Here is a 15,231-nt window from a genome sequence, read left to right as displayed (position 1 = left end):
TTCTGTGCAAAAAATGTATTTAAAAGTTTATCTGAAGCTAATATGAAGCTTCAGCGTCCAAATGAGTCAAATCAAGGAGATATCTTTCAACGTTACAGTCTTTTTAGTGCCAAAGTTCCTCTTTTTGTTACTATACTTCCACCTGCAGCTCAACAGGGAAACACTGTCCGAGGAAACAAGAAGAGGGAAATGAAATTCGTCTTTTTCATTTGAGTTCTTTTACTCAGTTTTCTGAGTGACGTATCCCTCAAAACTAGTTTTAAAATATGTTTTTTAAAGTCCCCCTCCACTCAAAAATATTTTTTTCTTCTTGTTCCTACAGTTGAATGTCTGAACTTCACTGTGCAGAATGATGTATGTGCAGTCACATACAGTTTCACACTAGAAGGCTGTGACTTTTCAGTAAGAGATATCTTGTGTCCAGCAGTTAAACTTCTGAAATGAAATATATTTGCATTTTCATTGGTTCTGGATTTGTAATGACAGAGGAGGAGCAGATGTCATTTTAAGGATTTTATCAATATAATTTAACTTTTTTTGTGGAAAAACCATATCAGACATAAACTATTAAGAGCAGAGTATTTTATATAAATGTCTGGAGAAGATCTGCAGAGAAAACGATTCTTAGGCCTTGCTGTACTTTTACTTTGAAACTTGTATTCTCTTTTCTATTTGGCAAAACTGCTGCTGAAATTATTTTGAAATTATTCTTAGCCGGAAACTGAATGTGTTTATTGTGCTAGTGTTGACAGCGTGGATGATGCTGAGGAGAGAGAGCATCCTCCTCCGCGGCAGGTCTCCTCTCCGGCAGGCCGTGTGTTCTGGTAGATGTGATGTCAGAAAGATAATTAATATTATTACGTTATTTTATTAACGTTAGCTCAGTTTGCTGCCGGTGATCTCCCGCTTCAGGCTCCATGGTGGATTTATCAGAAAGTGCTGCAGTGTCGCCCGGACACAGCAGACACGGACAGCAGGGCTCCGGCTCCGGTAACAACGGGAGGAAAACGTCGAAAAAGTCGCGAACGAGAAGAGGGAAACGAGGCAGGAGGAGACGGAATAAAAAGAACAACAGGAACAATAAAACGCCGCCACCGTATTTACCACCGGAGGTAGCTACCGGGCTTTATCCGGGGATTAACTAACAGTGCTCCGTCCTTTAACGGGCTTCGCTATTGGTTTACCCGCCGAGGTAAACCAATAGCGAAGCCCGTTAAAGGACGGAGGTCAGCCCGCTGAACTAGCCGGCTAACATTAGCTTGTCGCAGGCTAATTGCTGCTACAGTTTATTCACAACAAACCAATAAAACATCAATAACATGGCATTAAAACACTGTTGTTGTGAGTCAGACTCCATATTGGACCTCGAAGCCTCAGTGTCTGCTCCTCTCCAGTCTGGTGAAAACATCTCGCCAAACTGCACTCAAATATCTGCCAAATTAAACAAACTCACCTGGTTGGTAAAGATACAAACACCACAGAAGAAGACTAAATATGTCCTCTTAAACATCAATAACCAAGTAATAATTCGGCATTAGTAGTAGTAATTTATTTCTGTCCTTAATAACATAACTTTTCAAAAAGAATGCAGATACAAATAAATAACAATAAGGCATTAAACTAAAAGGAAAACAACAAAATATATTAACCTTCCCTTTTTACATTTTAATAGGCCACCCTTTCACTACCAGGTTTAGGCTGTACTAAAACAAAACAAACAAAAACAAAGGGTATAATTATTTCATACACAATAATGATCAACACCTTATATTTGCTTTACCTTTATTTGCTTACATCTTTCAGAATAGTTTAACACTTTCTGCTACTGCTGACACTCAATAAGAAATCAGTAATAACAGACAGGAAGCAGTTGTATAAACAGATAATTAACTGTGTGCCTAATTAAAAAGTAAGAACAGTCAGTCTAGTATTTCTGTAGAAAATAACCCAGTTTTTATCAAAGAAATCTTAAATTATGATAATATTTAATGTTAGAAATGCACAGTGTGCAGCGGGTGTTGTTTAAAAAATGACAATACCAGCACCAATACCAGTACCCTTAAAGTGATACCAATATAGTATTTAATTCTATACTTTTTTTTCTCCTTCATTCATCATATTAATGATTCATTCAGTTGGGTAAAATGTCATCACTCCTCCTCAATCCAAATGATTTTTACACAAATACATTTTGAAAGTGTTATTATTGAAATATTTATGAAATGACTACAAAACTGTACAATCAAGTATCATCACCACAGACTGTATTAGTTGTACCTGCTGCAGTAATGAGCCAATCACACGTCACATTAAATCGAAGGACGCTTGCAGTGATTGGCTGCGAGCAAAACAATACAAATAGTCATTTGTTTCTAGATCTCGGAGTGAATGCAGGTATCGTTTGAATGGAGAAGTTTCGATACTTGCTTGGTTCTGGGTTATTTCAGTTGATATCTTAAAGGTATCGATACTCAGTCCTACTCACCTTCATATAAAAGTGCTGACACTCGAGTAGAATACAGTTTTATTGCAGTTTTGCAGTTAAATACTGTTCAGAGTTGAAGACAGTTTACTCAGCGTCTCTTAGATTCTACACACACAGTCAGACTTTCATTTTTCCTGATGACATTGGTTGATTTTGTGTTTTTAAAAGGCAGAAACATTTATAAACACACAGAGAACATATTAACAGTCATACTGGACTCTTGAAGTCAACCTGCTGGTGAAGGTTCATGGTTTCCCTTTGAAAACGATGATAACAGCGGTGATGGAAATGGTTCGATCAATAAGAGAAATATTACAGGTTTGGATACATATTCTTCAAAATGTCCCTTTATGTTGTGAGAAGAAAATAGAAAAAGGAAAGAACGAAGTCAAGATAAAGTGTCCATGTAGATGTCTGACAGTCAGGTCAAGATACTCCGGACGAGAAGACACTGTGCTGTGTGTGTCCTGTAGTAGATCTCACCGGCCAAAAGTATGTGGACACCTAAACCAGTTGATAGTTGTGCAGATGGTCACACTTGGAAACACACCGTTGTCTATAATATCTGTATCATTAACATTTCCCTTCATCTGAACTAAGAGCCACAAACCAGGAAAAACAGCCACAGAGCAAAACTAGACTGAAGTCTGTGGACGGGGGTGTCTGTGTGTTTATGTTTCCTTATTTGTCTTCTGTCTCTCTGTCTGTTTCCAGGCTGAAGAAGGAAACATTGAATATAAGGTAAATAACTCTTCATCCCTATCAGGACTGCAACAATTAGTCGATTCATTGATTAGTTGATCAACAGAAAATGAATCTGCAATGATTCTGATCATTGATTCAACGTTTTTAATCATTTTTTAAGCAAAAATGCCAAACAGCTGATGGTTCCAGACTCTCAAATACAACACATTTCTGCTTTTTTTTCTGGTTTGATAATGATAACTTAGCGATGCGACTTATTTTCATTATCGATTAATCTGTTGATCATTTTCTCGATGAATCATTTAGTTGTGAGGTCTATAAAATGTCAGAAAAGGGTGAAAGATGTTGATGCATGTTAACGGTTATAAATGCTGCTGTGAACAGGGAGACTTATATTCAAGTGTTGCTCTTACATTCAGAGAAACTGACGTCGTGATAATAAGGTGTGTGGATGTTTACTTCCTGTTACCGTCATGTCTTCCTCTCTGCCGTCGTCCTAGCTGAAGCTGGTCAACCCCACTCAGTATCGCTTCGAGCATCTGGCCACGCAGCTGAAGTGGCGCCTGCAGGAGGGTCGCGGCGAGGCCGTCTACCAGATCGGAGTGGAAGACAACGGCCTGCTGGTCGGCCTGACCGAGGCCGACATGAAGGCCTCGCTCAGGACCTTAAAGAGGATGGCAGAGAAGTAGGTCACCTTGGTCTGATGAGGTTTGAAAGGTTTTATGAGTCTTAACTGTGGCGAAGGTTTGTTCCATCATAAAGATTTATTCAATAACTGTGAAATCATTTCAGTGCAATAGAAAATGCACCGTCTCTGTGATGCATTCAAGGACCCTACGATGTTTAAGCCATCTGCTGTAAAGCACTACAGACACAAGCCTAGAACGTAAACTTTGCTGCTGCAAACGTTTCCAAACTTCCACTTTGCATGACTGACATGATGAAAAGGTAACTGACCCAACATGAAGCTGATGAGTTGATCAGTGTGACCTCAAGTATGAGATCGATGCTTTTGGGGGAAAGGTCGGCAACTAAATGCAGTTTGTACTTAAGGGGTTAAAACATGAATAAAGGACTGGTTTGGTCCTTTTTATCAGCGCTGTGGTGTCAGCTGTGATGAGTCTGATGAGGTTTGGTGTCTCCGTGTGCGGACAGGGTCGGAGCTGACATCACTCTCCTCAGAGAGAGGGAGGTCGACTACGACTCCGACAGAAACACCAGAAAAATCGCAGAGGTCCTCGTTCGAAAGGTTCCAGATGACCAGCAGGTGAGATCTTGTCCTCCGGGTTCCTGGATCCTGGACTCGGTCTGCATGTTTCTGACTGGATGGAGTTTATAGATCACAGCATGATTTACTATAAATATCTACCTGAACTGCAGACAGAACCAGATCTCTCAGTCCCTTCAGGAAATTATGATTTTGTGATCACAATAATTAACTTTTCCACATAAAACGTCCAAATCAACAGATGCTTATGATTTATAACAAACAATGATGTCACAGACACACGAGCTGATGTTCAGACAGCAAAGATGAACATCATCTACCTCAAACATTAAAATGGGCTCTTTGGAAATGAAACTATATTTTTAGTTGAGCTGAAAGTTAATTAATAAAGGCTTTTAAATGGAACTCAAGTACAGTATTTACTTTTCTATAGAACTTTGAGCTCATGTTCAGAAATTACATTAAAATATCAGTGACGTAAAGGCTGTTTCTGTGATGTGCAGGATGCTTTCTGTGACTCTTCATTGGTAAAATGGTAAAAATTATTTTCCTTTGCTTGCAATTTTTCTCAATTCCTGCAATTTTACTGCAAAACAAGCACATCAAACACAGCGAATGAAAGATTTTTTGGCCACAATAATCACAATAAAACTCTGAGACTGACCTTCATTTGAAACACTTCTAGTTTTTCACAAGCATCTTATTTTTTTTCCATACTTGGAAAAACGTAACTACGACATCACGGAGCAGTTCCTGGACCTGCGCGTGGCGGTGCTGGGGAACGTGGACTCGGGGAAGTCGACCCTGCTGGGCGTCCTGACGCAGGGCGAGCTGGACAACGGCCGAGGACGAGCGCGCCTCAACCTCTTCAGACATCTGCACGAGATCCAGACGGGACGAACCTCCAGCATCAGCTTCGAGATCCTCGGCTTCAACAGCAAAGGAGAGGTGAGAGCACCAGTGTCCAGTTCACTTTTTCTTTTAATTGATGAGAATTTGGATTTCCTGGTGCGTGACGTGTGTTTGTGCAGGTGGTGAACTACAGCGAGTCTCGGACAGCGGAGGAGATCTGTGAGAGCTCCTCCAAGATGATCACCTTCATCGACCTGGCCGGACACCACAAGTACCTGAAGACGACCATCTTCGGCCTCACCAGCTACTGCCCCGACTTCGCCATGCTGGTGGTGAGCGCCAACACGGGCATCGGTGAGCTGCAGCCGCACACAGAGAGCAGCCGGCGTTTTGGCTGCTGATCCAGCTGGACGATAACCACAAAATCTGATATTTTTATCTGAAATTAGTCCGTCGTTGTCCAGAAACTTAAAAACACGTCAGTGACATGCGTGTCACTGGATGAAATAAATATATATATATACATATTAACATTTACAACACACAATAAAATAGACACACTTAACATTTCAAAACAAGAACGAACTATTTTGATAATCGGTTCATTCTTTTTATTCATAAGATTCTCAAAGTGAAGATGTTCTGGTTTCTTGGACTTTGAGAAACACCGATTGACATTTTATTGACCAAACAACTAATTGATTAATCAAGAAAATAATCAGCTGATCAATTGGTCATGAAAATAATGGTTAGTTTCATCTTTAAATATGATGACCTCCTCCAGTTTGGACTCTTTGTCCCTCTGTTCTTTAGCATTAAAGACTAGAATTCACTTCATCTCCATGAACGTGTCCATAAACTAATAATTCATACCATAAAGTGAATCATTTGAACATATCGTCACTCAATCTGTTATCCTGTTAAACATGTCGAAGAGTCGTCAAGTGTTTAAGAGATAAAATCTGAATCTCTCCAAAATTATTTCACCATTTTTCTGACATTTTACAGACCAAACGACTAATCCATTAATTAACTGATAATGACAATAATTGTTATTTGCAGCTCTACTATATATAAAAAGATATGACATCATTTCCTGTCATGTTGAATAAAGTTTCTGACTAATGGAACCAGAAACATTGAACAGTGTCGTTATGATGAGAATGTGTCTTTAGAAACTAAACTTGATGAAATGTTCTCGCATCATTAATAAGACGACTGTTTATTCTCAGATAGAAACAGTAAATGTATCAGTTGAAATCACAGCGTGACGGATCGTCCTGGTGACCTCATGGTTAAAGTTCATATCATATATCATATATATCACCTCCTCCTCCTCCTCCTCCTCCTCTTCCTCCTCCTCCTCCTCCTCTTCCTCCCCCGCTGACCCCAAACAAAAGCAAAAATGCCAAAAAATCATCTTAAAAAGAAAAATCTTGACTGTTGAACTGAATCATCTCTTCTCACATTAGCAAGAATCGACTAGTACAGTAGTGTTACATCATAACTTCACTCCTCACAGATATTTGCATCATGTGACATGTGAGTGAAATCACACAGACTCTGTAGCTTTTGGTCTAAAGATTTCTTGCAGTAACGTTAATATAAAGTTCTTTGCTGGAGGTGAAATATTAACAACACCTGCGAGTCGCCACTAGAGGTCAGAAGAGGTCAGTGTTGATCAGCTGGTTGTTCTGAAGGTTTAGTTGATGTTAAACATGATGTTTATTAAAGAAAAATAACATTTTAGCTTCAGATATTATATTTATTTAACAAACTCAAACCAACAATGAACTGATCTATAACGACTACTGTTTGAGTGTGTGAGTGTGAAAGCCTGATTACTGTGAACACACAACACAACGTGGATTCATCCGCTGCTGGAAATAGTCCCCAACAGATCCTCCTGTTTGTTTGTGAAGAACTGCAGTGAATGTGTTTTTAAAGACAGCAGCAGGAAACTAATAACTATTTTTATTACAAATTAATCTGCAATAGTTTTTTTTATTGATTGATTTATAATTTTTGTTCAGTTTATTATCAAATATGACAAAGAAAAGTATCAAATCATCACATTTAAGACGCTGGAACAAGAACGTTTAATATGTTTTGCTCAAAAAATGACTCAAGTGATGAATTGATTATCAAAGTAGTCGCTGATTAGTTTTCTTTCAATCGACTAATCGTTTAATCAGCTAATTGTCTATACCTTTATTGATAAGAGCTGTGATTTAAGAAGGAAAAGAGTAAGTAAGATACAATAAACCATAAAAATGTAACAAATCTGAATGTTTTTAGTGTATCGTTTACTGCTGGAGTCTGTCAGATAATAAAGTATTTATCTTTGATGTATGAACGTCGTCAACATGCTCACAGCGTTCTTCTTCTCCTCCGTCCAGCCGGTACGACCCGGGAGCACCTGGGTCTGGCCATGGCGCTGAAAGTTCCCATCTTCATCGTGGTCAGTAAAGTGGACCTGTGTTCTCGCGGCACCGTGGAGCGAACCGTCCGACAGCTGGAGCGAGTCCTGAAGCAGCCGGGATGCAACAAGGTTCCCATGGTGGTGTCGAGTCCCGACGACGCCGTGACGGCCGCGCAGCAGTTCACACAGTCTGCATGGTGGGTAAAATACTACTAATATACTACTAATATACTACTAATACTACTGTTAATACTACAGTTCACACTGCATCTGTTTATAGGAACATTTTTGTTTTTTATGGTCGTCGTTGCGTTTCACAGCAGGAGAATTAAAGGTGTTACTTACACCGTTAATGAGGAGTCTGTTCTATTCAACAGTCCCAGTAAACCATGACAGAACAAACTGGGACCCTGAAACTGAATCAGATTGATATAATTCAGCATCGTTCATTTCATTAATGACATCTGTGCTTCTCCCACTGAGACATGTCAGAATGTGTGGTCATAATATTAGAAACACCTGGCAGTATAATGAAGTTTCCTGTGTGTGTGTGTGTGTGTGTGTGTGTGTGTGTGTGTGTGTGTGTGTGTGTGTGTGTGTGTGTGTGTGTGTGTGCAGCATCACGCCCATCTTCACCCTGTCCAGTGTGTCTGGAGAGAGTTTGGACCTCCTGAAGGTTTTCCTCAACATCCTTCCTCCACTGAGCAACAGCAAAGAGCAGGAAGAGCTGATGCAGCAGCTCACTGAGTTCCAGGTACACACACACATAAACACACACACACACACACATAAACACACACACACACACACACACACACACACACATAAACACACACACACACACACACACACACACAAGCCTTCCCCTACCAGGTGTTCAGGTGATGTTGTAACACTCTGGCGGCCATGTTTGGCGTCTCTGTAACACTCTGGCGGCAGTGACATGAACACTGACATGCTGTCAGCTGATAAAATGTCAGTCAGTTATATTTTACACTGTAATTCTCAGTTTACTGTGTTTCATTTGCAGACGTGATGATGACCATGATTGGTTAAGTTGTTGAAAATGAAACTATAACTAATAATCTGCCTGTTTTCCATCACGTCTGTGTGTGTTTGCAGGTGGATGAGATCTACTCGGTTCCTGATGTTGGGACTGTGGTGGGAGGAACTCTGTACAGGTCAGAACGTCACAACAGATCATAACCACAGATTTACTTCATGCTTAAACAAATCTGAAGCAAAAACATTAAAAGTGTTTGGTATTTAATGTAGTTTACATCTTATCTTATCTTACAGTGTAGTAAGCAATCACACAGGATATCTCAAGTCAAGTATTTGCAGTTTGGGAAACATTTTCAACAAGTTTCAAAGTTTGTTCGCCGACGGTTCTGTGTTTAGTTCTCAGAGCTGACTGTGTGATGAAGGCTGGAAGGTTAAAGTAACAGCGTTGAAGGTTTCTGTTTCGTTCTCTCTGGCGGCACCTGTGGCGATTAACGGTAATTACAGGTGTGTTTCTGGACGTCACTTCGCAGAGATCCAAACAGTGTCGCCTGTGTGACGTCAGAGTTGAGGAGTGAGTCTGTCGTGTTAGCTCCTCTCAGGTGGACCCGCTGCTGCTGCATCAACGGGACATAAACTCAGTCTCCTGTGTGACTGAACAGATGTTTATTTATATGAAAATCTTCCAGATTATAACTTTAAAAAAAAAAGTGCTAAATAATCTGTTACCTGAGAGACAACAGATACATTTTGGACTTCTGTCATAAAGGAAACAATCTGAGATTTTCAGAATAAAGTTGAAGTATTTTCAGAATTAACTCTTAATTTTCTGAGAAAAAAAAGTTGTGATATTACATAAAGATCTCACTTAATATTTACTCAAAAAAAAAAATACGATTATTTTTGTAACATTATGACTTTTATTCTTGAAATGACATCATTATCTCATATAGAGCTGGACGATAAATTGATTAGTTGCCACTTGAATATTTTCTGGTTTCTTTAGTCTCTGTGACAGTAAACTGGGGCAAAACAAGACATTTGATGACGTCACTTTGGGACACACTGATTTTCAGACATTTTATGGACGAAACTGAACGAGAAAATAATCGATAGATGAATCAATAGTAATCATAAATAATCATCAGCTGCAGCTCTAATCTCATAACATCACATGTTTTATTTTTTAAATATCAAGGCTTCTGTTCAGATCTCAGATTCTCACTTCAGCTTCTTTTTTATTGATGTTAATTTGTCTTCTAAATAAACTCAAACTGTCTCTGAGGGAATAAAGAACCAACAGACCAGTTCTCTGTAGTGTTCATTGATCTGACTTGAAGCGCAGTAAACTGCAGTAATAATGTGTATTTATGTGTGTGTGTGTGTGTGTGTGTGTGTTTATAGCGGAGTGTGTCGGGAGGGCGAGCGGCTGGTGGTCGGTCCGACAGACGAGGGTCGTTTCCTGCGTCTGAAGGTTGGAAGCATCCAGAGGAACCGCTCGGCCTGCAGGGTGCTGAGAGCCGGACAGGCCGCCACGCTGGCTCTGGGGAGCTTTGACCGCTCGCTGCTACGCAAGGTCAGAGGTCACGCAAACCTAAAGACAGTGATGAGACGATGGTGTGTTGATGTGTGTGTGTTGATGTGTGTGTGTTGATGTGTGTGTGTGTGTGTTGCAGGGGATGGTGATGGTGAGTCCTAAGATGAATCCAACCATCTGCTGTGAGTTCGAAGCCGCCATCGTCCTTCTCTTCCACGCCAAGACCTTCCGCCGGGGGTCACAGGTCACCGTTCACGTCGGCAACGTCCGGCAGACGGCAACCGTGGAGTGCCTTCACGGGAAGGTCAGTGTGTGTGCGTCATTTAATCAGTCCCTCCAGGAAGTTCAAGAAATCTCTCTTAATATTTAAAAGAGCTTGAACTTTTCCACTTCCAGACGGTTTATGATTCATGTCGTGGTAACTTATGTCAGTGCAGGAAGACGGACACGTCTCACCTGCCAAGAAAATGATGCTGCAGATTGGAGGGAAACAGTTTCACATCGTGGTCGACCAGAGAATCAGAGATTCACTGTGAGCGAAGCGGCTGCATCAAAGCTCCTGGCTGACTATAGTTTTATGTTAATTGATTTATTTGAATGGTATTATTGATTTTATTTGGTGATAATTTATGTAAAGAAGGCTTATTAATGACCAAGAGCCGGGTTCTGCTTGAGGTTTCTACCCGTTAAAGGGGAGTTTTTCCTCACCGCTGTTACCAAGTGCTGCTCATGGGGGAATTGTTGGGTCTCTGTAAATTCAAGAGTTCGGTCTTGACCTGCTCTATGTGAAAAGTGCCTTGAGATGACTTCTGTTGTGATATGGCACTATATAAATAAAAATTGATTGATTGATTGATTGATTGATGGAAGTCATGTGCAGTATTTTCTTTTCTTTATAGAACTTTGAGTTCATGGTTCTCACTGAGTTCTAGTTGTTTCTGTGATATGAAGGATGTTTTTTATCCAAATACATATGATTCTTCATCGGTAGTAGTTTTATTATTTTCCTTTGCTTGCAGTTGTTGAAGAAAAATCACTCAAGTCTTGTTCAAAGTTTGCTGCAGTAGAAGTGGTTTAATAGCATTTTAATAGCTCACTGACCAGAGCAGAAGGAAACACTTTAAACCGTAAGATCAAACAACTGGTAACCGAAAGGTAGGAAGGGCATCTGCATACAGGATCAAGGCAGCGTAGTGGGGGGGGAGGGACAGGATCAAATAGGTCAAACCAGCAGGGGTCAAAGGCAGGAAAGACACACAGTTGGCATCTTGTTGATCAAGGAGTTGTTATCAATCTTCACAATTTTACCAAAAAAAGAGATAAAAAACATCACAAACTGTCACAATTTCTGAGAAAAGCTGCTGCAAAATCAAACATTTTTGGCCTCAATAATGACAAAAACCTCAGTGAAATCCTGGAGGGACTGTATGAAGTATGAAGTGTGTGTATATGTTGTATTAATGTGACGTGGTCATGTGACCTCGTCCTTCCCGCTGCAGGACGAGCTGCGAACGGGCGAGAGAGCCGTCGTTCGCTTCCGCTTCATCAAACATCCCGAGTACCTGCGACTGGGCGCCAAGCTGCTCTTCAGGGAAGGCGTCACCAAGGGCATCGGCCACGTCACCCGCCTCCTGCCCACCTCCCAGAACCACGACCAGAACCAGAACCAGAACCACGACCAGAACCTGCAGGAGCACTGAAGACCTCCTTCGTCCTCCGGCGACAGATGAAGGAGCTCCCGTGAGAACTCGGGACCAGTCGGACGTCACATCGATGCATCTCTGATTAACGGGTTAACTCTCCCGCCACATGTCGGCGCATTAATCCTCCCCGTCTCGGATCTATAGTTCTGTTCTGCTCCTGCTGTGATGTCACAGTCTAAACTCTTCTGGAAACGAGTCCATCATCATCATCTCATCTTCTTCTTCTTCCTCCTCCTCCCTGCAGCTCAATCTGCTGCTCGGCTGCTCGCCCGCCGGGCCGTTCGTTTGTGTCCTGGAGTTAAAGCCGGCTGACCTCTGCGGACTTAAGCCCGGACGCTTAATCTGATGTTGTGCCACAGATTGATTTAAGAGGCTCCTTTTTATCTGCGCTGCTGTCATGAGAAGATGGCAGGATTATATCTGAGGAACGCTTTTGAAGAGCTTACGTGTCGACTGCTGATGAGATGAGATGTGAGCTGAAGATTCATCTCCCGACACGTCCACATGCTCAGACTGGACGTGAAACTGAATGTGAGGATGTTCTTTTGAAGTGGACAGAACATTTACGATGGTTTTGCATGTTTCAGCTCGTCGACTTCACATCATAAAGATTCTCTGCTGAGTATTTTCCCTCCAGTTTGGTGTCAGGGATCTTTTTTTTTTTTTATTTGTGTGCACAAACAAGTCATTTTTGCTCTCGAATCAGCTCCAAGTTGTAGTTTTTTTAAAGAAATAAAGTGTTTTTCATACAGCAGTGAAAGCTAACGCTGCAACTATTATTATTTATAATTTCCCAGAATTCAAACTGATGCCTTTAAATGTGTTGTTTTGTCCAACAATCCAAATATATTTAGTTTACAATGATACAGAACAGAGAAAACATTATAGAAGTCAGATTTGACCTCTTAAACACACAATGATGTGTTAAACATGTTTTATAGGATAACAGCTTGAGTAACATTATGTTAATTCCTTAACTATTAACTCAAAATATTAACTTTAGCGCATGAATTACTGATCTGTGGATACAGTCATGGAGGTGAAGTCAACTTCAGTCTTTAACTTCGGTGAAGTTTGAGGTGAATTAGCGTCGCTGAACAAACCGTCTCAACACTGAAGAGACAAAGAGTCCAAACTAGAGAACGTTATGATGTTCATGACTGCAACTAACGATTGTTTTCATGATCAATTAATCAATTAGGTGTTTGGTCCATAAAACTGCATCTCTGCAGCTAATTTGAAGACAACTAGTTGTAACGAGCTGCTACAGTCACTGATTCTGACGGGCTGATATATTTATGATTATCAACAAATGATCATTTTCATTGTTAATTAATCTGCAGTTTTATTCTCTCAGTTAATCTTGTTAATGTCAGAAAACAGTGTAAATGCTCGTTATAATTTCTTATAACGAGCCTCGTTTTGTCTGATCAACTGTTCAATACAGAAACATCAAATCAAGCAGCAAATATTTGATATTTCTGCTTTTAAATAAAATGACTGAAATGATTATTGGATTATTAGAGTAGTTGCAGATTCATTTATTAAAGCTTCAACTAACGATACAAATTCATGTCTTGAAGCAAACTCTGTTCATTTGGATGAATTTTAAAATTTCAGGTCACTTATTGGAGATCATATATGACTCATTTATTAACTGGAGAGCATAAATTACTTATCTGTGTGTTCAAGTTTTTAAAAGAAAAGTATTCTTGACACCTGCAAACATTCCACAAGAGTTTAGACTGATGAGGTTTTTTTAGGATTCGGTGGAAACGTGAAATGATTTTTATCCTGCAGCTCATCGTCTTCTTCTCTGTTCTTTTGCACTTTATCCAGTTTGAATCCTGTTAAATCAATCACACGTCGACTTCTTCACCCTCTTTGTTTTGCAGTTTGCTTTATTTTCTTTCTGGCAGCGACTTCGACAGATGATATGAACCACATTCTGGAGGTTGATGGATTCTCTGAACTGGTTTCTATTGGTGGAATACTGGAGGAAGATAAAAGTTTCATTATGTAAATGTGTTCTGGGGGATGAAACGCTCCAAACGCCGAGGTTTTCCCTTCACATCACAGCCTTACTGTACATTCATCACCGTCTGTTCAGCCCTTAATAAAACCTGTCAAATTCTGCAGGAAAAATCTGCATTTTTACAAACGACTGACACTGAAATATTTGCATCTTGGGTTTCCAGTTTCTTTCTGAATGATCAGTTCATGTTTAGTGACCATATAAAACAGCTTTTCCCAGCTAAACATAACCTGCATGCTCACTGACTGGCAGAGAAAAAAAACCCTCTAATTCTCATTTCAAGATAGAAAATATGTATATGTATGAAGTTTTTTTTTTTGTTTTTTTTTTGAGGTTCTGTGCAATTGAAAACCTAAATATTGAATGTACTTTCCATTGATCCTGTGTAGCATTTGAAACTGCTTAACTGTTCGGATGGAGTTACTGTCGACTTTGCACTTTGTCTTCTGGTTCTGCATGTGTGTCGATGCAGCGCTGAGACACATTTAAACATGAGAGTGGATTTTGTTTTTCCTGACCGTCCCTCTAGTTAATAAATAAACTGTTACAGTGATCTGAAATATCTCACCTCTGTTATTTCTAGGGCTGTAGTCTGCTGGTCGACTGGTCGATTAGTGGGTCGATATGCTCTCGTCCGACTAAATTCTCATTGGTCGAATAATCTCCGTGTTATTTTCATAAGGAGAAAAGTGCTACATCAACAGCTTTCCAGGATTAATCCATTATTTCCTGCGGCGGGGGGGACAGACTAACAAATTACCTGTGAAAACAACGGGGGTGTATTCAAAACACCCCCGTTGTTTTCACAACTTTGAACTCGCCCAACCTAACGGAGCCTGCAGGGTCTAACTGTACTCAACGTTTACTGAACGTTTACTGAATCTGTGTTTCTCCATCTTAACACAACAAGAACTCCCGCCAAAAACATATTTATTATTATCTGATATCTGAATGAATATCTATTCATTTGAAAATCGACAGCGTTTGGGAGTCTCTGAGCAGCGCTGTTCCGGTACGTGAGTCAACCTCTGTCGTTGCCTGGGAAACCACTGGTCGCGCGGCTCCGTTAAGGAGTATGTTTGCGTAGCGAGCGGGAAAGAGCGAGGGACAGAGAAGTGACGGTGGATGCGAGCGGAGCAGAGGAAAAGGTTAGTTGTAAGTTGTCAGTCTGGCAGTAAATGTACAGTACAGACTACAATGTTTCAATTAATAAATGCTAAAAAGTCGTCTGTTGTTTCCCCAAATGCTGGAAAAGTAAAGGA

The 15,231-nt window shown here is 40.4% G+C and overlaps 1 protein-coding gene across 1 annotated transcript; it reads left to right on the top strand.

Moving 5' to 3' along the window:
- Positions 1 to 744: 744 nt before the first annotated feature.
- On the top strand, positions 745 to 14,522 carry gtpbp2b (GTP binding protein 2b). The gene is made up of 12 exons (XM_042398561.1): positions 745 to 1,112; positions 3,200 to 3,226; positions 3,691 to 3,875; positions 4,346 to 4,457; positions 5,169 to 5,366; positions 5,450 to 5,624; positions 7,670 to 7,889; positions 8,311 to 8,446; positions 8,815 to 8,873; positions 10,099 to 10,270; positions 10,371 to 10,535; positions 11,731 to 14,522. The coding sequence occupies exons 1-12, from the start codon at positions 918 to 920 to the stop codon at positions 11,929 to 11,931; spliced, it is 1,845 nt and encodes a 614-aa protein (XP_042254495.1). The 5' UTR covers positions 745 to 917; the 3' UTR covers positions 11,932 to 14,522.
- The last annotated feature ends 709 nt before the right edge of the window (positions 14,523 to 15,231 follow it).

This window comes from Thunnus maccoyii, chromosome 2 (assembly GCF_910596095.1).
Source record: "Thunnus maccoyii chromosome 2, fThuMac1.1, whole genome shotgun sequence".
In the NCBI taxonomy this organism is placed as follows: domain Eukaryota; kingdom Metazoa; phylum Chordata; class Actinopteri; order Scombriformes; family Scombridae; genus Thunnus; species Thunnus maccoyii.
Note: the sequence above shows the minus strand (reverse complement) of the source record. Positions and strands in the feature narration are given on the sequence as shown.

Bases quoted from the DNA above. Each gene is read 5' to 3' on its own strand.
- gtpbp2b (XM_042398561.1), top strand. From the start codon at position 918: ATGGTGGATTTATCAGAAAGTGCTGCAGTGTCGCCCGGACACAGCAGA. The intron at 4,458-5,168 runs GTGAGATCTTGT...ATCACGGAGCAG, and splicing joins AGGTTCCAGATGACCAGCAG to TTCCTGGACCTGCGCGTGGC. The intron at 5,367-5,449 runs GTGAGAGCACCA...GTGTTTGTGCAG, and splicing joins GCTTCAACAGCAAAGGAGAG to GTGGTGAACTACAGCGAGTC.